The sequence below is a fragment of the Apteryx rowi genome, unplaced genomic scaffold (genome assembly GCF_003343035.1).
Source record: "Apteryx rowi isolate R43461 unplaced genomic scaffold, aptRow1 scaffold_755, whole genome shotgun sequence".
NCBI lineage: Eukaryota > Metazoa > Chordata > Aves > Apterygiformes > Apterygidae > Apteryx > Apteryx rowi.
In genome coordinates this window covers 199,204-220,999 of record NW_020451044.1, presented here as the reverse complement: position 1 = coordinate 220,999, position 21,796 = coordinate 199,204, and the positions used below count along the sequence as shown (strand labels likewise).

The 21,796-nt window shown below is 54.5% G+C and overlaps 1 protein-coding gene across 1 annotated transcript in view; it reads left to right on the top strand.

The window, feature by feature from the left end:
* Nucleotides 1-21,796, top strand: part of NECAB2 (N-terminal EF-hand calcium binding protein 2) — a gene marked incomplete at its 5' end in the record, with an annotated part of 123,503 nt that overhangs the window by 99,867 nt on the left and 1,840 nt on the right. The window contains 4 exons of the mRNA XM_026088158.1: nt 15,699-15,835; nt 20,107-20,225; nt 20,535-20,614; nt 21,609-21,692. Coding sequence (XP_025943943.1) covers nt 15,699-15,835; nt 20,107-20,225; nt 20,535-20,614; nt 21,609-21,692 — 420 coding nt within the window. The remainder of the gene's footprint in view (nt 1-15,698; nt 15,836-20,106; nt 20,226-20,534; nt 20,615-21,608; nt 21,693-21,796) is intronic.

Below are 21,796 nucleotides of genomic sequence, written 5' to 3'. Positions count from 1 at the left end.
TCATTCATCCTTTCTTCCCCAGCTGAATAATTGTAAAAAGACTTAGTGTAATCCTGACTCTGCTAATCAAAGCAAATACGTTGGCACAAACACGATAAACTGAAGTAGGACTCGGCATCTCCTGTAAGCTTTTTGCCTTTCAAATTCGTTCCACTAATACAAACATAGATTTTTTGCTAATTAGCATGATCAAACAAGGCTTGCTAGCAAAATATTCTGCAGCAGGGTGTAGTATTTGTAATGCCAAAGTCTTTCTAGTCTTGAACTGATGAACTAGTTGGATGAACTAGTTGGCTTTTGAGATACACCCCTCCAAGATCTTCTGTCACAAAGTGGCTTCATTGAGCAGCAATTATTATATTATCTCCATAAATATTTTAACTTCTTAAGAAAAACAAGGAGGAAATAACTCTTCAGGTTGGAATTAATCAGAAGAAACCTCATTAAATCTCCCTAGGACAGGCTGGCAAACATTTTAATAAGACCATGGGAAGAATTCCTTTGGAGCTAGTCTCTTTAATGACTTGTTTTTGCAACACAAAATAAGACATTTGCTAGAGGTGGGCCTGAGAGATTACTGAAAATTGTCTGAGCACACGCATTCAGACCCTGCTCCTGACTGCAAATGTCACCACTGGGCTGGCAAATGACCAGACTGGTTAAGTGGGGGAAAAATATCACTTATTTTCGTTTCAGAGCTACTGGACTCAGACGCATCTGGGRCTCTTGTTTTTATTTGTGGTGACATTAAAAAAACACAGGAAAGCACTGAGGTGTCATTGGAAGCGATGAATTGTCCTTTGGGAGGAAAAACGCAGTTTTGAAGGAATAATCTTGATCCGTGCTAGTGACTGTGTGAGGAGCTCTTATTGTGGCATTTCGGTGCATGCGGCTCTTGTTCCAGAGCTTCGTTTCCCCATCTTAGGGCGGTCCAAAAGGAGGCATCTCCACCTCATCAGGCTGCCAAAAAGCATCACATCTCAGGGGACACCTTTCGCTGAGCACTGACGAAGGAATACGCCCTACCGATGGTTCTGCTTTGGCTGCTTTTGCCCTCCCTTYCCCATGAGCCCGGGTATTTTGCCCCGTAGCACAGTGATAAGATACGATGGACTTTAGATAAACCTCGGTAGACAGACACATAAATGAAGGATGGACGCAGCACCCAGGTCTGCTGGTGCCTTCAAAAGGGTGATCCTGCTGCTGGAGGTGATCCCCACGGACTGTCTGTCACCCCGACCTCCTCTCTCAGCACACGTTTTCTCCCCCTGCTGTTACTCCAGTTGCATTTGCTGGAAAACAGTGAGCTGTGGAGAAGATAAAATGGAAAGAGYACCCGCTTAGCGCACTCTCACTGGGGTACCTCCTTCTCTGTRGCCTCTGCCCGCGGTGCTCGCCCTGGTTAGAGGGTGGTCTGGAGCATGTATTAACTCACCTTATTAACCTACAAGGATTTAATCCTTGCTGGGCTAGGGCTGGCGTTCAGGTTAGACATTTACCTTACAGGCAGCAACAGTAACTGGAGCTTTAAAATTGCTCAGGTTTTTGAAAATACAGTTCAAGAAAATAATCCTGAAATGCCTTTCAACGCACCAAGATTTTAGTAACTCTCCAATCAGCTGTTACACATCAGCTTTAAGCATTTCCTTTTTAAGCCCGTTCATTTTAAACCTAACTTAACAGCTTGCCTGCATCCGTAGACCTGCTGAAAACCTCAGGGCTTGATCTGCAGCTCTTGTGAAGCTCTTGTGGTGGCACTGGGTGACCCGTCACCTCCAGATCAGTGCGAGTCTAGCAACTGACTGATTTTATCCTGTTTCGACTCCCTCATTGCTGGACCCGTGGTGAGTTCAGGCCATGAGACCTCCTGCAGGTCTGTGCTGCTTCATGTATTTGCAAGTTCTTGCTCRTGGTGAAGTCAGTGAGAAGGTTCTGTTTCTCTCCAAAATTGTTACACCTGGGGAGGAGAAAAAGGAAACTGGTGGAGTAAGTCATTAATAAGAGGATAAGATTGGGTTTTGTAGTGGAGATGGCTTGGAGAGAGGTTGATGGGGTTGTTTCAGGAATGGTTTCTGTAGGACTCAAATGTCRCATGATCTTAACCTGTGCTCGCGTAGGCCAACCCTGGTGGCCAGACTAGGACCACAGGAAGTGCTCTGCTGGGGTGATTGGGCAGTCTCTGAACTGCATGACTGCTTTGCACTCCAGATATTGCAATTATTATTTGCCTTTAATTGCTACCTGCTCCCTCTGCGACAGAATCAGGTAACATGGGAGCCTTGCAGGTATCAGCATGGGGGGGAATGGTGGTGCTGCTGGTGGGACACAGGCCACCTGGAAGGGTCATGTGGCCACTGATGATACCTGCTACGACTTCTGCTGCTCRTGGTGGTACCTCCATGACTTCTCAGTGCTGTTGCAGCTTTGTGCCATCTGCTGCCAGTGACTCTTGGGAGTATCAGACAAAATAACTTTGGGCTCCCTGAGCTGGAGCACTCTTGTGTCTGCTAACTCCAAGGGGCTCTCTGTGCCTACGGCTGGTGGTCAAGCCCTACAAAACCGCTTTAATTTCTTGCCTCTGCCTGTCCTGTGGGGGAGCGAGTCATCATGCTCAGGGAAGTGATGGGCCTGCAGTGTTTCAGCTCTGGGGTGTTGTAAACTGGGGATTTTGAGTTATTTTTAACCACCAGATAGAAATGGGGAGTTATAGAAGAGAATTGAGATGAGCTTTCCAGAAGAGCAAAACCTGAGGGAAACACTGCAAGTGAGATGATTTATGTCTCAATAAGAATCGCATATTACTTTTCTACTTCTTCATTAAGCAACGAAGTTCATCTGATGTCCCAGAGTAGAGAAGAGCAGAGCATCAACAAAGAGGAGATGTGGGAGTTCAAGTCATCCAAGGTCAGGATGTGTGAGTTGTCACTTCAAATGCAGAAAGATGCCATTAGTGTCAAAACCAGGTTTAATTCCAGGACAGTACGACAGCCGCAGTGGTGACACAGTGATGTCTGGGGCGTAACGGTCACTGTTAGGGACAGAGCCGCTAAGAGATTTGTGTCTTCCAAAGGGCTAGCCAGAAAGGCCAAGTGGCCAGGCACTTGTATTTGGAGCAGTGCCCAAATTTGGCTTCCGAGACCACGGAATAAATAACACTATCTGTGAAAGGTGACACCTAAAAGTCATTAAGGACATGTTGCCTTTCTTTTGCACTGACTTAGATAGCTTTGCACCTAGAATTCCTTTTTCCAGACAGTCTTGATTTAGGGATTTAAGCTGATTTAAATTAATGTGCAAATCACCTGTATGATTTCCCCCTAAGCTGAATGTAAATTATAGGCTACAGTAAGGTAATAAAATCCAAACCTTTAAATATTCATACACTTTTGGCCTTTACCTAGCACCCTGTGTCAGTCTGCTTGATAGACACTGCTTAGTGTAGCCTGTGTTTGATAAATACAAGCTATATTTGGAAAGGAGCAGTCTCACGTGCTAGGGCTGCCGACCTGTAAGCACACCACATGAGAAGGATTGATTAGGAATTTGTTTCATGGTGTTCATAGGAGATAGAACATAGAGTTTTGGAGAACAGAGGAAAACAGGAGGAAAATAGYAGCATGTTATTCACTTTTTTGATATACGCACTGAAATGTAAAAGCAGTGATGCGTTCTTACCTCCAGAAAGGAAACAGATAAGGGATAAACAGCACAAAAAGGGTATAAAATCAGCCRTGCGCTTTGAGGAAGCACGGGGAATTTGGTAAGTGATACAGGTGAATATCAGAGAATAGGACAATGCAGCAGCACTGCAGATCTCACTGGGGAAGAACATTAACGGGGAACTGCTCTTCAGCCTAATCCTCAGCAGAGACCTGTGCCTTTGCAGTGGATTAGTGCACGGAGCAGCAGCCGGGAAGCGGGTCGGAGGTTGGGTGCTGAGCAGAGGAGCCGTGTTGGGACTGAACTTTGCAGGCGCTGAGTAGCTTGAGCAGGGCTCTGTGGAAACCTGCCAGYGGTATAAAGATGTGAGGTGAGAAGGAGCCTTTCTCCTGGGCTTGCCCTCCCCGCAGTGGATGCAGGTATCAGGGTGAAGGAGGCAGCTGGGCCCTCCCGCTTGCTCCTGCTCTTTGGCGCGTGCAGAGAAAAGTGTCATCCGTCAGCTTCAGGAAAAGAAAGGGAAGGAAAAGCAAACTGAGAGAATCCTAGCAAATTCAGTGTTATGAAGCTCTCTATGGATTTCAGGGGGGGTTCTCATCCCACCCAATCTCCTTCTTCCATACTCCCAAGCGACTCACATCCCTGCTCCTGTAGCAATGGGATGGAGCCGCTTTGCCACGGCACATCGGGTCCAAGCAAGTGAGAAGTGGCCTGGSGAGAGACCCAGCGAGTCGTCCCCTTTCTCAGGGAGGTGGCTGCCCTGCCAGCCTGGGGTGTCTTTGGCACACTGCAGTGGAGCGGTGCGATTGCTGGCACCAGCGCCAGGCTCTGCAGAGGAGCACCTGAAATCCTTTCCCAACCTTTTTTTCCTTTAACCCTCCCATCCCTGTTTTTGGTTTTCTACCACTCTTTATAAATGGAAGCCCAGGAGACTAGTTTATTGGCATCAGTGTGAAAGACCTGGATTTACATCAAGGCTCTTAGGTTCAGTGACAGCCCTGATGGGGACCTTTCAGTGGCTGAGGTACCAGTCAGTCTCAGAAAAGATGCTGATTTCTTCATGGAGAGAGGCTTTGCCTCCCTGGCAMTGGGTTTGGTTCAGGCTAGAGCTCGCCGGCTGCCCCTGCCCTCATGCTTTCCCAAGGGGCGCAGCTGRTAACTGCCTCCCGGACGCTCTTATGGGGATGAGTCTGGGCACACGCGAGTATGATGGTGATCTTGCTGCGGTAGCTCCTCCAGATGAGCCATGAAGCGCCAGGCAGTTGCTGCTGATCTTTCCAATTAGCAGCAACACYGGGAGCAGGTAGGAAAGGGAGACTTGCTTGGTGCAGCCTCTCACAGCGGGTCCAACCTCCAGCACCCACGTATAAGTTTGAGGCTCTCCTGGGCAAGGAGGACATGGGGCTGCTGCGTCCCTGGGGTTCTTCTCTGTGCCRGATGCAGTTCTTTCCTCATCTGAGCCCACAGCAGTGCTGTCCTGCTGCGTGGTTTCCATGGTGGGGAATTTCAGTGCCCGCCAAAACGATGTCCGTTGGCTTCTGGGGTGCTTCGTTGAAAGGATGCGTCCAGCCCTTTCCTCGTCCCACCTCCCCGGTGCTCCTGGCATCTCACAGGCGTCAAGGGCCCAGCTCAGCGTTTAACTTCTGCCGAGGAAAGCCGTGGTTTAGCTTGTCGCTGCTCTGACGACGTGTCTGACGCTCGCTGAACTGAAAACTCTTGTTCTGCTAACTGGGGAAGGCCCTACTTCCTCGAGACACAGATGCCTACATGAAGTCCACCAGGAGGGACGTATCTGCCTTCTTGCCCYGCTCGGCTCCTCCCTGGAGGCCCCTTGGGAGACGCAGAAGCGGCAATCAGATGCAGCACACTTATCAGCAGAGGAGGGGGGCTGCCGGTGATTTAATCAAACCCTATCTGTAATTATAGCAAAGTCTATTTGAATGCCTGATTAATATATGTGCTCCTTCGTTATGCACAAGCTCCCGTTTGCGTGCAGCTGCGTGTGTTCGGTGCAGCCTGGGCAGGGGAGCAGCAGTCAGAGGGAGGAAACAGCTTAAAAAATTGTTGCAGATCCCAAACGCAATTATGTGTCTTTGCCAAAGAGATTTATCAGTTTAATAACMTCCTCCTTAGCAAGGGTGTGAAGAGGGGAGGATGTATTAAGTGATAAAATAATTGCCTGGGTAAAGGGGCGGGTTTGGTCCAATCTGGAGTTCATTGCAAAGCTTGTCAGTAGGGGAAGATAAAGGGCAAGTTACCTTGAAAGTGAATTTAATACACTGTGTGTATCGACTTGTATGTATATTTGTGTGTGTGTGTATGATGAGGTGCTTGGAAAAAATACATATTATTTTGTATATTGTAACTTGTGAGCACCTGAATAGGGAGAAAAGGGGTCGTCCAGCTATTCCAGAATATTTGTGAATGCCTTCAATTTTTTTCCCCAATCCAAATACTCAGCAAATCTTTTCACATCACTTCCTTGACTCTATTGTTATTTATTTGTGTAGCGGCGGTGTCCGCGCCTCCCACAGAGCGAGCCTGCTGCAGTGCTTTGCCAAATGCTGTGTTAGCACATCCTGAACAGCCTGTTCCCTCGCGTTGCCGATCCATCTTTGGGTACATGTCGTGGAAAGAGAGATGGGGAACTGGCTCCCCTTCCCCMCGCGCTCCTTACAGTCCCTCTTTAGAAGAAGTCCTTGGTGGCAGCCACCTCTGCCCATCTCCAGAGCCAGAGGTGGGTTGCATAGGTGCAGGAAGGACACTGGCTGGTGGCACTGGTGTCCCAGAAGTAAGGATTGGCATGCAAAGCACAGCAGCAACCCTCTCGATAGCAGGCAAGAAAATGCAGTAAGYGTTTGGTTTCATGGCAAGGCACCTGCTGTTCTGCTCCTCTAATAAAATATGGGAAAATCCCAAAGGGGAGTGCAACAAAGACATTTWTCTTTGGTTCTTCAAGACGAGCCTTCCCTCCAGACAAGGCGGAGATGGTCTCCATCAGCTGTGGTGAGGATATACGCACTGCTCGTGCCGCGGCAGAGCAGATTTTTCCGTTGTGTTTGTTTTTCTGGGCTCATTCATATGGAAGATTGCTATCATTGTAGCCGCCTGCATTCACATGGGYTGCGCTCGATTCCAGGGACTTATGAATTTCAGTATTAATAACCAGAATTCAGATGTGTTTTGCTAAGCTGGCTGACCTTGYTTTCAAACATTGTCATCAGTCTGGGGAGGATGCAGATAACTCAGAAGTGGTAGCTCATTTTTAAGCTTAACTGATCCCTGGCAAGGAAGGTCCCTGTCCCTCTCGTCCCTGGCTTTCTGACAGATCTCTTCTAATCTTTGTTCTCTGTAACGCTGTGGTGGTCTGTCCTCCTCTCTGRCTTGGCTGTGCTTAAGATGGTGGTAGTGGAGCCCCTCAGGCTCTGGACCATGCCAGGCCCTCGACCCTTGCTGCTCTCTGGTGCCCTGGAGAAGAGCATTTCTGTGCGTGGCTTCCTCCTGCCCTGTTGTCCTTTAATGTTTCATGTTTGAAATGAAGTTTTTCAGAGGGAGTGACTGCTCCGCTTGCGTCAGGGGGTGCAAAGTGTTTAAAGGGGTCTGTGCTGTCTTGTCATTCATTAGCTGTAGTACAGCCGGTCAGAGACGGGTCCCGTTTTCCTTCATAAAGCCACAGCGTCCCGCTGGCCACTGTGGGGTTCACAGGTGATGGTGATATCGGTGCTCTAAAAATCATGAGACTTTTTCTTGTCTCGTTGGATTATTTCACTTCACCTTAAGGAGCTGTCTTTCCAGATTTCTCTGCTGGACCAAGAGAGCTGGGAATAGTTTCTCTGTTTGAACACTGACAGAAGGGAAAAGGGGCAGGAACATTCTTCTGAACCAAATTCCATGCTGCCAAGCTCGGCACAGCTGAAAGTCTTTCTCTCTTGCGTTTCTTTGCATTTTAGCGGACTAGTGACCTCATTCTTGCCTTGGTTGCATCCCTACAATTTCTAGCTGTCAAGGAGCACCTTGCCTGCAGCGTGGTGGTCTCCTGAGCACTCCGGAAAGCACGCTCTTATGCTCCAGACAAGGGCTGATGCCAAACTGTGCTTTAGCCTCTGGCTCCAGCTGCGACGTGGCTTGTCTGCAGAAAGGCTCCAAACACAGCGAGGTCCTGTCTATGCTACCAGAGGCATCTCGGCACCCCCTGAACCCGAGGAGGGTCCCAATGCTTCTGCCTTGTCTGGACCAGCTGCAATCGCAGCCTGGCCGCTGAGCACGTTGGGGTTGGTCTCACCTTCGTTTTACTGGTGTCTTGGGACCAGGCRTATTAGACTGCGTCCCTGCTATGGCGAAACAGCGGAGCAGCGTATAGGTGTCTGCTCTCCTGCCGGTCCCTCCCCCTGCCCCTGCTCCCACAAGCCGTGTAACCCCAAATAGGTGCTTCTTGGTTCAAGTACGGGCTTTCTAGAAGTAGAGGTGAGGTGTTGGGGGTGTGTGTGTGTGTGTAGCACGGAGCTTGGGGTGCCTCCGCTACGCACTCGGTGCGGAGCCGGGGAGCCGTGCGGCACGCACGCTGCTCAGCCGAGACGCCCGTTTCATTTGCCTTGCCCGACGTGAAGCACACCCCTCGCTGCCGCCGGCTGACGTTAAAGGCAGCAGGCTTTACTCGCCTGACAGGGTTACCAGTGTTCGGCTCGTATCGCGCTAGCCGCCTCCTTACTCTATTAAGCGTTAATGGGGTTCCTGTGCCGATGAYGTGCTTTAACTGACAGGACAGCCGCTGACCGCCTCAGACGGGAAAGCCAGGCTGCAGCTGCTGTGGTCGCCGGCTGTGCCGTCAGCCCCCCAGTGACCTTCTGGGGAGGCGTTTGTCCCCCTCTTTTCGTTTATACTTCTTGTTACTCCACAGCGAGGGACGGATCGGGTGCTGCAGGAGATAATTAGTATGGGCATTGCATGGTGATTTTCTTCAGCCGTACCATCCGGTGATCATCACCCCATCATGTGCCACCCCTAGGCATATGGCAGCTGTGGCGGAGGGGAGACCCARGCCCTCTGGGTGGAAGGAGGAGGCATTTAACGCTCAAGCAGGCAGGGCTGGTGGCATTGCTGCGAGAAGAGAGCTAGTCTCGATCTGAAGCCTTGCAGGGAGAGCAGGAAGATTCTGGACATCCAAAAAAGTTGTGCAAGTCTTCTGCATGTTCAGTCTCCTGTAGGCCCCGGGTAACACCTTCTGGCGGAGGAGGTGACTTCAGAGCCCTGGAACTGGAAGACTTTGAGAGAGCTGTAAAATTTGGGCACGCCATCGTGTGCCTTGGCTTTGGGCTGACTCCGCTCGGATAAGCGACTGGGGTGTAACAGGCAGCTCTGACCGTGGGCCTGCCTCGAAAAGCCTCCTCCGGCTGAGAGGGGGTCCGGCGAGCCCCGCGGAGGGGCCAGGCTCCTGTTCATGGTTCTGCCCCCCGCTGCCGTTTGACACACTTGGGCTTGGAAATGCTGGAGCGTTCGGCTGCGTGGGCACGCGGTGTTGGTCAGAAGGGGCTGGAGGGGACGGAGCAGGGGCATTTGGCTCCCTGAGCAGCCGGTTGTGAACGCACAACCTCCTGAGCGCAGGTCTGTCTCTGTCCTTTTTCRGGACAAGCTCTGGTACGTTTTTTGTCTCAGCTGAAGGTCCGTGTGAGGATGTCAGCTCTTTTTCTCAGCAACAAGGAAGGGCAGCAACACAGGTAGCAGGAATTTTTTGGCACGTTGCATAGCATAATTTTGCTGAATTGCTCTTATTAGGGCCAAATGGTTGGTTCTCATGAAGCCCCATGTGCGTAAGGGAAGGAGGTCCCAGCTTTTTGCCCTCTCCAGGTTATAAAATCAAGAGGTCATTTTCCGCGCTGGCCTCTCTGAGGATGCTGGTTTCCTCTGGGGAATCCGTCAGCCCTCCACACTTGCAGATGGCGAGGGGGGATTTGGAGGAAGAACTTGGCTTCTGCTGAGCCTTTCCAGCTGCTTCAAGAGTGACGCTGCCCAGCAGTAAAATCGCTCCCACTGCCTTTTAATCCAAGTACCGGMACAATTTAGGAATGGCATTGCGGTCTCAAATCGCTTGGTGAGCCTGGGAGACTGAGACGTGCAAAGCATACGGGGCTGCCTCAAAAAATTACCTAAAGTGCCAGAGTCAGGAGCAGGCCRATGGCAAAGCCGTAAGTTGGTGGCTGGATTTCTTTGTTCGGGGATGACGCTGTTATCGTAGCGACGTGGCTGTCTGACTTGGCTGCGCTGACTCCCCGTCCCCTCTTGGCAGCCTCGCTGTCTCTCTGCGGTTTCCTCAGATCTGGGATTTTCTGATAARTCTCTCATCTGTATCTCTTGTTCATCAAAGCAAAGGTCTGCAATGAGTTCAACACTCTTAGCCTGAAGCAGAGTGGATGGGAAAGACCCCRTGAATAAAATTAACCCTTTCACCTTCCAGAGTAAGGCTTTTTAACCTCGATTCAGGTCGGGGGGGCTGGTCGGGGGTCTGGTTAGAGCATGACCAGAGGAAAGGCTTTCTCTGCAGGCCCTTTAAACGGCGTGTGCATGCACAAGAGACCTGTGGCTAAGATTAGGGGGGTTTCTGCTGGAGAGACTTTATTAAAAGAGGCACTAGCTCAAGGAGCCATCCGGAAGTTTGTACTCGCTGATCGAATCGGAGGTGAGAAATTAGCCATGCGACCAGTTTTGTGATTGCAAAAGCATTTTCCTTTAGTGCACTAATCTTTTGTGATTCAAAATAGCAACTAAAGGCCCACCCGGTCGTCTTGCTACCCCGGAGCCGCTCTGATTGCCATGGCAGTAGACCCTCGGTAAGCTCTTGGCCGTAAACCCAGCCCCATTTGCGTGCGTGGAGCTTTGATTGATTGCGCAAACCGGGCAAAGGTGTGCTCAGATGCATCCTCAGGAGCGGCACCTCGGGGCCTCCGCTGTCGGCGTCCCGGCTCCAGCCGTCGGCGGCAGCGCTCTGCGCCTCGGAGGGGAGAGCTTGCTCGGAAGCCTCCCCGCGGCAGCTGCAGCATCAAGGAGGGGAAAGCCCCTACCTGAGCTCTGGCGACGCAGGGTAGCGCCGGGGCCGGGTGTTCAGCAGCACGCGGTAAACGCTGTCAGCAGTCCTGCCGATCCCCTGCAGCGTTGCCTCCCCTGGGCTCCCGCTTTGGGCCAGCTTTGTCCCTCCTAGAGCTGCTGCTCGGAGCTGGAGCTTAGCGAGGTCCCCGGTGAGCGCAACGGCTTTTATCGAGGCCGGGGGGCAGGTAGGGAACGGGCAGTTTGGGGAGGGATTTGTCCTGCCCTCCAGGCACTGCCTGTGCAAGCTCTCCTCGTCAAGGAAGCTTGTTGGCATTTGTTGGCATGTCACGGCAGCAAGAACTTGTGAGTCACGTAGGAGGGTCCTGTCAAGAGCTGCCGGCACGCAGGCATGTGTCYGTGCTGCCCAGAGGGACGCGGGAAAGGGCTACGTGGCCTGGGGTTTGCCTGCACAGGTGGTCGGAGTGAGCGCTGGTGTGTCAGGGTGGGTCCGTGGCGTTTTACCAGGAGAAGAAAAAGTGATGGTGGGGAGCTTGGGTTTAGATGAGCCTTTTCCTTTCATTGAAAAATCTTGTAGCTCTGACCTTAAAGAGGTGCCTTCAGTGGTGAACTTCAGCCAAATGYAGTCTGGCCAATGGCCTGCTTGGCCTGGTGTCGATCCGGTTGACCTGGTGTCAGTCCGGTTGGCCTGGTGTCAGTCTGGGTGTCGGTCTGGTTGGGCCAGTGCCAGACTGGTTGGGCTGGTGTCGGTCCAGTTGGGCTGGTGTCAGTCTGGGTGTCGGTCTGGTTGGGCCGGTGCCAGACTGGTTGGGCTGRTGTCGGTCCAGTTGGGCTGGTGCCCTGCCTCTGCTGGTGGCTCACAGGAGGTGAGAAAGGCCAGGATACTACTGGGTGCCGTTGGCAGGAGAACGGGAGGGCTGTGCTGGGGCAACAAGGGTCCTGGGCACACTAGGTGGACCAGTTGTATGGGCAAAACATTTTTTAAAGTGTTTACTGTCATGGGAGGGGTTGCATTTACTTGTGAGCTTCTGTTGTGCAGAAATATGGGGATGTAACTCGCCCGCTGAGGGCGTGCTCCTGCACCCATTCAATCCAGTGGGGACAAACCTCTCCGAAAACTTCTTGCGACATGAACAAGGCAGGACCGAACTCTCTTTGGAGCATGAATAGCTCATCTTCCTTCACAAAAGCTCTGTGCTTCTCTGGAGCTGAAAGCAGTGTGCCTCTTGTTGAAGGCATTTCTGCTTTGTAGTCGGTCTCTGTCCTGTCTTGAGTCCCAAACTATTCAGAGCTTTCTTCTCTCTCTTCAGGAAAAAAATCCTGAAGCCAAAATATTAGGATTTTTCTTGTTTGGACCTGCAGGGAGCAATTTCTCCTGAAAGCTGTTTGCCCTTGCTGAGGGCTATAATCCTTCCAGTCGAGCAGCTCTGCTCTCAGAGCACCTCGCCAGAGGAGCGTTGGTCGGCATGGTTCGCCGTGGGTCGCGCTTGGACACAGGGCAGTCTTACATGACTGGTTTTTAAAGGATGCAGCAGATTTGATGCCTTCCTACTCAGGACATACCCGACTGCAGGACGCTGCTGTGGGCACCGAGAGCTGCTGTGATGGATGCTGCCGGTTCCCTGTTTCCGCCTGTCCGTAGGCTCTGCTTCTCGCCCAGGACCTGGCGTGGTCCAGTGGCCCCAGAGCCCGCTGTGGCGGCTGGGTGCACCCTGAGCCAGTGCGTGTGGGACGCTGAGCTGCGAATGTGCAAAGCTTGCTTGGGTAAAGGCCTGTGACACGTTGCAAGGTGCTTAGGGCAACTTGAAGTTTCCCCTCAACTGCTCTCTCGAGTGCAAATGAGCAGCCCTCGTGGCAGAGGTGAGGATGGGGCGTTTTGCAGCCCCTTCTGGGACTGTGGTACTGTCCCAAGCAGCTTGTGTTGGACCCTGGGGTGAGACAGGTCCCTGTTACTCTTTGCTGTCTGTCTGTACTATAGTAAGTTGTGTCTTCTGCTCAGGTTACAGGCACTGACTCGCTCCTTGCTCCTTTTTGCCGGCTTTCCCAGCCTTGCCTGTGTTTGTAAAGTCAAATATGCGCCTGGGGAAATAGCTTGCAGCGCTGACACGTTCAGTTATGTGAACCAGCTCCTTCAAATTGGTTGCAGACCAGTGACGATCAAAGAGCCCTGCATACTATAGCAAAGCCTATGATTTCTGCAAACCCTCAGTCCCTTGCAAAAGCCCATTTCATGCATCAGCCATTGTAAATGTAAGATATACTAGTGGTCTCCMGTGTACGATATGCCAGCGATCTCCCGTGTGCACTAGGTGGTGATTGCTATAGCCTTTTGCACTTGAGTTAAAGGTGCCTTTGGCTCAGTGAGAGCAGTGTTAATTGTATCAAATCCCTTTTACTTTAATATTGAGTTGACCACGCTGGTTTTCCACATCACAGTAATATGGGAAGGAGGAAAATTGATTTATGCACAGCATGTTCTAATTAATGAGCACCAGTAGGTGAGGGAAAGATGGCTGTGTCTGAAGTGTCTTTCCATGTGAGTGCAGAGATAAAGAGGCAGCTTGACATTTAATAGCATTGAGGCAACGCTGGCCAAGGGCTTCTTAGGTGGGTAGATCGTGCTGTCACGTACTAAGACACTAAATAACTTTCTGAAGCTTTTTAAGCTTAATTTAAGGTCGTGCTAAAGATGATAGCAAACTTTAGGTAAATTGCCTCTCTACATTGTTTTATTTATGGCTGGTAAAGAGGTGCTCACATGCCTTGCTCCCCGCAGCCCCTCTCGCCAAGCAATGCCAGACAGCACAGTCCAAGACGCCGTACTGACACTCAGGAAGATGCAGGCTCAGTCTTGGTCTTTGGTAGCCTCCGTGGAGAAGCGGCTCTGCCTTGTGCGGGCACGCTCGGCTCACTGGGTGCGTGYGTGGGTCTCCTCGCTCCTGTGCCAAGCTCCTGTGCCTCCGCACGCTGCTGACATGCAGCTAACCAGGGAACATGCGGGGAGCCACGYGACTGCTGGGAAACACTCGGGATGGCAGCAGGAGCCCGCTTAGAGAGGTCTTGTTCCCATCATGTACCTTAAAAGTCTGTCCCACACATAATGCCGAAGGTATCGATAGTGGAGCRTCTATGTGCTTCACAGACAGAGACCCCAGTCTCTGTTGCATGTCTCATTTGCACCTTGGCAAGGAACTGTGCTGGTGACCTTTTTGAATAGTACAGCTAATAGCATGCTGGAGAGATATTCAAGAGTATTAAGCAGGATTGGAAAGGTTGAGGGTGGCTTCTTCATGAAGAGTGAGTCAAAACTGGGGAACAGATGTCTGCCGCAACGCGCCTCAATTAGAAAATGTTGCTGCTAAACAAAAATGCCTTGGAAGCTAGTCAAGAGCAAACAGCCCTGCCATTTGGCCATCCCGGCTTCCAGCGCATCTGCCAGGGCCTGGCTGGGCAGCAAATTAAAGCGAGAGCAGCTTAAAATAAAGGGCAAAGCAAGCGGAGGAGACGAAAGATGGGATCCCCAAAGGCAGGAGCGCTGCTCTGCCAGCAGCAACCCGAGGAGGAGAAGTGAAAAACGTAGCTGCCCTTGAGCATCTATTGGCACTTCTGGGCTGTCGGCCTGAGGGAGGGCTGTTGGGAGCCGCTGGCTCGGGAAGCGAAGGCATGCCCACCTCCTGGTCAGGGGTTGAGTATGCTCCCTGCAACACCACAGGTAATAACCTTCAGCCAGTTGGCATATTTGGGGCATTTGTGCGTGGTCCCCTGCTGCTTTATGCGTTCAGATAAACTATCTGCCTGTGGACATAGACGCTTATTTTAGTCCACAGTTCTTTATAAATACAGTAGCTCCTGGGTCTTGGTTCTGATTCATGTGTCCCCACAAGAGCAGGATGAGTGGGTGGTTATGGACGTAGGCCACAAGGCTTTCACAAGGCTCTTCTGGGCCCCGGTGCTGACAGACACTGTGGGACCATGTGCTGTCCGTGTGAGCGGTGGAAAGCCACCCAGAGGTAGCCCTCTGCTCTGGAGCTGCTGTGAATGGAGTGGTTGCATTCAAAGCTTTTTCAGGCGGTCTCCAAAAAGGCAACCTGTATTATTGCATGTGCAGGAGAGGAAGAGCTCGTAACGCAGCCCAGGAGGTTAAAGGGAAGGAAAAGGGTATCCGGATAGATGTGTGCAATTGCACAAGGCCTGCTTTGGGGTTCCCGAGGAAACCAGGGCGGGCTAAAGATGGCCAGGTCCCGAGGGGAGCTACTGGTGCCCTTTAGCAACGTTAGCATTTCTCCGTGCCAGCAGCCCTTGGGGAAGGAGGTTACAACATTTATTGTCTGGTGTCCTTTAAAGCTTCGCTCTCAGCCATCAGCTCTTCTCTGGCGGCCGGCCGGTGGGAGCATTGCTCAGGTTGGGGCTGGCAGGTTTGTAATGTTTGAGGAATAAAGAAACCGTARTGCTGGAGTCCTTCCCATGAGACCCTCTGCATTCCCAGAGGGTTTCGTGTCTAACATGCACATCAGAAAGGGAAATGTAAGAGAAGAGATGAGGAGAAGGAGGCTGGTTAAAAAACCCTGCGCTGACGCCTGCCAGTGCAGTGCCGACCCTCTGCTGGGAATAGCTAGGTCATCCCCGGAGTCTCAAACCCCATGTGAGCCCCGCAACGCGGCAAGCTTTGGCCGGGCTCTGCAGCGTCTACAGCCTGGGCGGGCATGGCCATGACTGCATGTGCACGGCTGGGGGGACGGGGCCGTCACCAGCCCCCCGTGCTGGCGGAGGCAGCAGGTCCCGCAGGAGCACCCCTTTCCCTGGTGCATCCGTCTGGGCGGGCAGGTGCGTGGGCTCTGCCTGCCCCTCGCGGGCATGGACGGGCAGGGAGGAGGAGAGGAGGGCAAGGGGAGGCTGCTCCACGGCCACTCCGAGGTGGCCCTTTGGGGGCGGTGGGGACGCAAGCACGTGGCTGTCCCCTCGGCGGCTTGGGGGCTCACGGGCCTCGCTGTCTTCCTTCGCAGGTGTACGAAAGTGGCAGCAACGTGGACCAGTTCGTGACCCGCTTCCTGCTGAAGGAGACGGCCAACCAGACCCAGTCGCTGCTGAGCTCCGTGGAGAGCGCCGTCGACGCCATCGACGAGCAAACCAACCCCGCCAGGTCCGTGGTGCCTCCTCTTCCCTGGCCTTCAGACGAACCTGCTTGCTTCTTAGCTGGCCTTCTCGCTGAGTATTTTATTTTATTGTGGGYGCAGGGAGAAGGAGGTGAAGGCTTCTTTGCTCTTTTGCCTGCTTGGCTCTTCTGCGGTCATCTTTTGGTAGGACAACTTTTTGTCAAAGTTGTTCAAAGAAGCGCAATGGGAAGCTCAGATAAATTGGTGGGCTGTGCAGGCAAAGGCCAAAAAGACAGACAATGCCAAAAACAGATAAGTTTTGGTCCAGATAGATAGCCGCCGCCAGACCCGTGTTTTGCGTGTGCTCCCAGGCCGATGCTGCCTGAGGCTTGCAGGCTCCAGGGCCAGCAGGCTCCATCGGGGCACGTCCCCACTCTGGCTCACGTCAGCGTGGCTCGTGCGAGGGGAGGGAAGTTGCGTGTGATGAGTGTCTGTACGGGAGCGAAGAGGGAGCCCGGGGCTCGCTCCCGGCAGCGGTGGCCGGCACACTGGACGGCCTGAGGACACTGGGCTGCACAGCGCTGTCTGCTGGGCTGCGGTTGCTGGCTTTACTGACGCGGAAGTGGGATAGTCATTCTCTTGGTAGGAAAAGAAATAACCTTGCAGCAAATGAGAGCACCTAAGAGGGAGTGCTCACGAAGGAGTRTAATATTGGCCATTTCCCTGCCGGGACAGTATTTCTCTCGGTCTGTTTTATTAACAAATAACGATTTAAAAGAAGGTCGGAGGAGCCTGAGGCTACATCTCATCCTGCTTTTCTCTCTCCTTCCTCTCTGGTTTGCAAGCATTGAACCTTGGGATGTTTTTATTGCACACTTTAGCTGGCGAAGGCGATAAAATGCAATGACCTGTGTTTTCCCAGAGTGCCTCTGAGCTCGGCGTTTTGGGCCGYTCGATTGCTCGTGGTTAGTCTTGTCTAAGCACTCCTCCCTGCACCCCTCTCCCTCCTCCCAGGTCCTCAGGTCCTCGGCGCCTACCGTAAGCTTTTTGGTGGCACCACCAAACCATCCTCCTCCTCTTCGCCTTCCTGCCCGGCCTCCTCAAGTGCCCTCAGGGCTTTCCTCCACTGCTCTGTCCTGTCCTCCTTCCCCCGGCCCTACGGTGCAGCCTCGGGCACCCTCTCCACCCGTGAGCCGTGCGAGGGGAGATGCTTCGGCAGGTTTCCAAATCGGGAGGCGGCGCCAGGCGTTTCCCCCACCTTCACCCTCGAGGAGCCCCGCTGGGCTTTGCTCGGCGACGTCATCAGCTCATCGTCGTTCGTGTGCTYGCAAAACTTTTCGGCTGCGACCGGGGCTGGCAGCCAGCCCACCCACTGCATTGCCAAGGCGGCTTCGCGGTCTGCAGCCCGCTTTGGGGGGTTTTCAGACTCCTCCTTTCCGCTGTTTATGTGCCACTGCGGAAACCCCTGCTCTTATGAAGTGCTGATATCGAGGATCCAGCTGAAAGACGGTCACAGAGAAACGGTGGCAAAAAGGAGGCTGAAAGCGTTGCCCCTCTGCCAGGCAGCGGTAATACGGGTCAGTACCAGCGTCCTGTGCTCCGTCTCGGCACAGCCGGGGCTCCCAGCGGCGGCGGCGAATGACCTGCTTCGCCCTCGGCCGGAGGCTCTCACCGCGCCCGGGACATGCTCCGAGTCTGGAAAAGGCAGAGGAGAGGAGTTTCAGGATTTCTTTTCTCACGTGCAGTCAGAGCTAAAACGTACGGGACATCCAGAACCACGGCCCAAACCTCAGCCCAGCCTTCCCGCGCGTTCGGATGTCACTCGTCTCCCTGGAGCAGCGAGATCACYGACTGTAACCAGGACACGTTGCCATAGAAACTGTTTCGGGGACTATCAGATGCTCATGAAGAGAATCTGTTTCCTGCCATATCTGAAAATCAGCAGGTCGCAAGGGTGCCTGTAGAGTGTATTATTTTCAATACCTGGCAGATCAGCAGATGGGAGCGGGGCACCGTCTCCTGGCAGCGTTCAGCCTGAGCTGGGGAACCGCAGAAACTGCGGTTTGACAAAAGCAGAGCGGGGGGGTGAGATGAACTTTTCTCTTTTGCTTTTCCCATCTCTTTTTGATTGGTTTTAATGCTGATGTAGAGCTGTCGATAGCCAGGTTCTTCTGAGCTCCCTGGATAGTCTCTACTGACCCCAGAAGTAAATGGGCCTGGTGCCCCAGCTGCTAGGGGACGGTGGGCYGAGCTCGCCCGGACTGCCCTTCTGTGCCTCCGGGCAGCTGTTTGCCCTTACAAGCCTTGAAGTCCACCCGGAACGCTTGGCATCCCCGGCTCCTTTGGCCATTTGTTTGCGTGGGTGCAGACAGGTACCTGCTGCCTGGGATTCGGGGGCAGCCTGGATTTCCTCACGCCCCTGCAGCCTAGCTGAAAGCTGGGCCAGCTAAATCCCGCTTCCCTTGGTTTCTCCCGGGAGAAGCAGACCTGGCTGTGCCCAAGCGTTTCGTGACGGGCAGATCTTGCCATTCGATGAGAACAGCCCCTTCCTRGCCTGGTGGCTGGGGACCGCAGCTAGCGCCGTGCACCGTGCGGGCGGAGGGGAGACACAGCCGCTCGCCRGGCTGCCGACCTTTCGCTTAATAGGAGGAGCGACGCGTCCGTGGCGTTTCGGGTTTTAACCTCAGCGGACGCATCCGGGCTGCCAGAGCAGCAGTCTGGTCTCGCGGGAGCCGTTGGTATTTGGGACACGGGGACGCAGTGCCGGCAGCGCAGCGGCGTTCGAAAGGGAGCCGAGGGGACGTGCGAGCGCCCTGGGCTCCGGGGCTGCGGCGGCTCCTGGGGACGGTCGGCCGGCAGCACGCTCGCTGCGCTGGGCCGAGGGGAGGGTCGGCTGGCTTCCCGGCTTGGCTTTGTCTCCTCTCCTTTCCCCAGCCGGCTCTGCCCCGTGGCGCGATCTCAGCCCTCGCGGGACGGGGCCAGCCGACGCTCCCCCGAAGCACAGTGCTGTCACACGCTTGTCCCCAGTGGTTTTCCCAGGGATGGGCAGAAGAAGAGAGAAGCTCCTGGCCTTGCCTGCTCTTGCCGACACTTGGACTTCAGCACGACTCCCGATTCCCAAGGCGACCTGCACACGCTGTTGCCGAGATGAAGAAGCTCTAATTCAATGGTGCTAAGAAATATTCACAGTAAAACAACCTTGCCTGTGCATTTGACACCTAAATGGGCCTGGGCAGCTCGGACAACATCTCGGGAGCTTTCCTAGGTGCAGGGCTGTTGGCTTCATCGACCCTCATTGGTTTCCTCTCCTCCTTTTGGCCTGCCCCAAACCCTCGTGTGAGGCGCAATGCAAAACACGTGGAAGAAAGCAAGCGCGAGCTGGAAGCAGTGGAGAGGAAACGAGTCCAACTGCGGATGGAGCAATCAGAGCTCCTGAAAGACTTTTTGCTTTCTTCTCTTTGCCAGCGGGTGGGTGGGCCCTGGACGTAATGAAGCGTATTGTGGTTGTTTTCTCATGGAGATGATAACCCCCCCCCAAACCCCCCAAATTATCTCACTTGTCAGCACGAAAACAAAGAGGCGGCCCAAAAAGCACAGAAGTAGAGGCTTGTAAAATGAAGTGTGGGAGCAAGGAGCGCAAGCCGGCGACGCCTCGTTAAACTGTGATCAAAAAGAAATCGCTGTGTGTTCTTGCATAATTTCCTGCCTATTGACAGGGGATTATTCAGTGCACAACAGCGGGATTATTGCGCGCACCGTAGCTACCTTTAGAGCTGTTCTCGCCTCCTTATCGTGGGGCCGCTTTTCGGGACCGTCTGCCAGACCTGCTCCTCCCAGCCCTGTATAAAACTTCAGGTAGGAGGACGCTGGCTGGTTTGGGGGACGAGAGCAGCCCGGAAGCAGCTCCCTTGACAGCTAAGTGCGGGATGCGTGAGCTGCGAGCCGCCGCGAGCTCCTCGTGGAGCCGTGAGCGGCAGCGGACTGTAATCGTGGCGGGTTTCGGCCGCTGCGTGCGTGCGAGCAGGCAGAGCCGGAGGGCCGTGCGCTGCAGTCACGGTCTGCGAGTAGGGCAGCATCTGCCCCAAAAGGAGGGCAGTGGAGCTCCTCGAGAGCTTCCCCCGCCCCGTTAGCCGGCCGGTTCGTGTCTTTTTAAAAGCCCCCTCCTCGGTCTAGCAGCAGAAAGGGGTCGTTTTCGTGGCGACCTGCCCCTCCTCGCCACTGCCCGGTGCCGCGTCCGGCCGGTGGGGCGAGGGCCGACGGGCGCCGCGGGAAGGGGGCTCCAGCCCTGCCGTCTCCGACGCCCGCTCCTCCCTCGCAGGCACTGCCGCAGTAAAGCTGGCCACGGGCTGGTGGATACCTGGTACGACAGCCCCGTGCCGAGCTACTCCCCGAACAGCAGACTCGTGCCCAAGGAGCACCGGAAAAGCTTCCAGACAGGTAAGTGACTCCGGTGCCCTGCTGCGGCCCGGCCCGCGGGCAGGGAAAGGTGCCGCGACGGCAGCCAGGGCCGGCTACTGCCACCAGCGCGCCCGGGTGTCCGCAGAGGCGGTGGCGGCGGGGGCCAGGGGCGCAGTCACCTCCGTGCCCAAATCCTGCGGCCCCCGCAGCAGCTATCAGCCTTCCCGGTGCATCCCTGTAGCGCTCTCCTTCTCCGGAGCGGCGGCGGGGCTCGGCCAGGCTCTCCTGCCGGGAAAACCCAAACGGCCCCTGCTTCCGCGCGCTGCACCGCTGCTCCTCTGCTCGCAGGTTCTCCGGACGCCAAGGAGGAAGGGCTGGAAGTGCAGATTAACAGGCTAGCCGAGCTCATCGGCAGGCTGGAGGACAAGGTAAAGGAGGGGCGTTGTGGCGGTTTCTGCTCGTGCGGCTGTCGCGCCTTGCTGTGCAAGGGCTCCAGCGCCATCCACGGCCCTGCCTGGCTGCGGGGCAGAGCCCCCGGGCCAGTCCCACCGCTCCTGCCACCCTCGAGCGGCACCGCGCAGCCACCTTTTGTCTTCTGGCCAGTTTGGGCTCGTGAATCGTGCGTGCGGGAGAGGGCTGGGACCAGGTAGCTTCCTGCAGCAGCACCCTGCAGCCCTGTGTCCAGCTCTGGGCCCCGTCCCGCTGGCGCCAGGGGCTGCCTGTGCTGCCCGTGCCTGCGCTCACACCCCTGGCCTGACCGCTAGGAAGAAAAATCCCTGGCGATCCCACACAAGGTCCCTGATGGCTGGAGAGGGCCAGAACGGGGCAGTGCAAGGCCCGGGGGACTTTTGCAATTTTGGCTGCTTATGTGCACTATGTGCTGTCTGCAACCGAGCGCAAATGTGTCCATGGCTGCATTGCAAAGCAGGGGACAACCGTCCCCAGCTCCGTGCCAATAGCTCGTACGGCCCCCGGCGAGGCCTGGGTTGCTGCCAGTGCTGATACTGGAGGACATGACTTTGGATGTATTGGTGCTGACAGCAGCTAGTGACTGCTGGATGGTTAACTGTGACTTGTAGTTAAATAATAAGGAAAAAAAAAAAAAGAGGCGAAGGCTCTCGCCAAGGCTGTCTTTCTTACTCCATCTAGGGCCTGAAGGTGAAATTGTTTCCCAAATCCTCCCGTATGGAAGTGCTTTCAGGGCAGGCTGCCGAGCGGGGCAGGGAGACGGGCTGTGATTTTTTTCCCCCTTCGGGAGGACTTCCCGCCCGGTGCGGCGGAGCTCCTTGGGCTGCCGCTTAGCGGTGCGCAGTGCGTGGCGAGCACCTGCCCGCCCGCCCTGGCGAGGGGACGGTACAAGGTACAAGCTCAGCCCGCCGCGCTCACCTGTGTTTTTTGTTTTTTTCCCCTGCCCTTTTCCAGACGCTTTGGTTTGACTTGCACCAGCGGCTGTCAGACAGCGAAAGCACCGCGTGCACGGTGAGTGTGGCCAAAACGCCGGGCTCGGCCCCGTCCCGCGCGGGCGCCGGCAGGTTCATCCTGCCTGTGGCATGGCCGGGGCGTCGCGGCCAGCCGTGGCAGGGGATCCCGCGGCGGCGCCGGGATGGGGG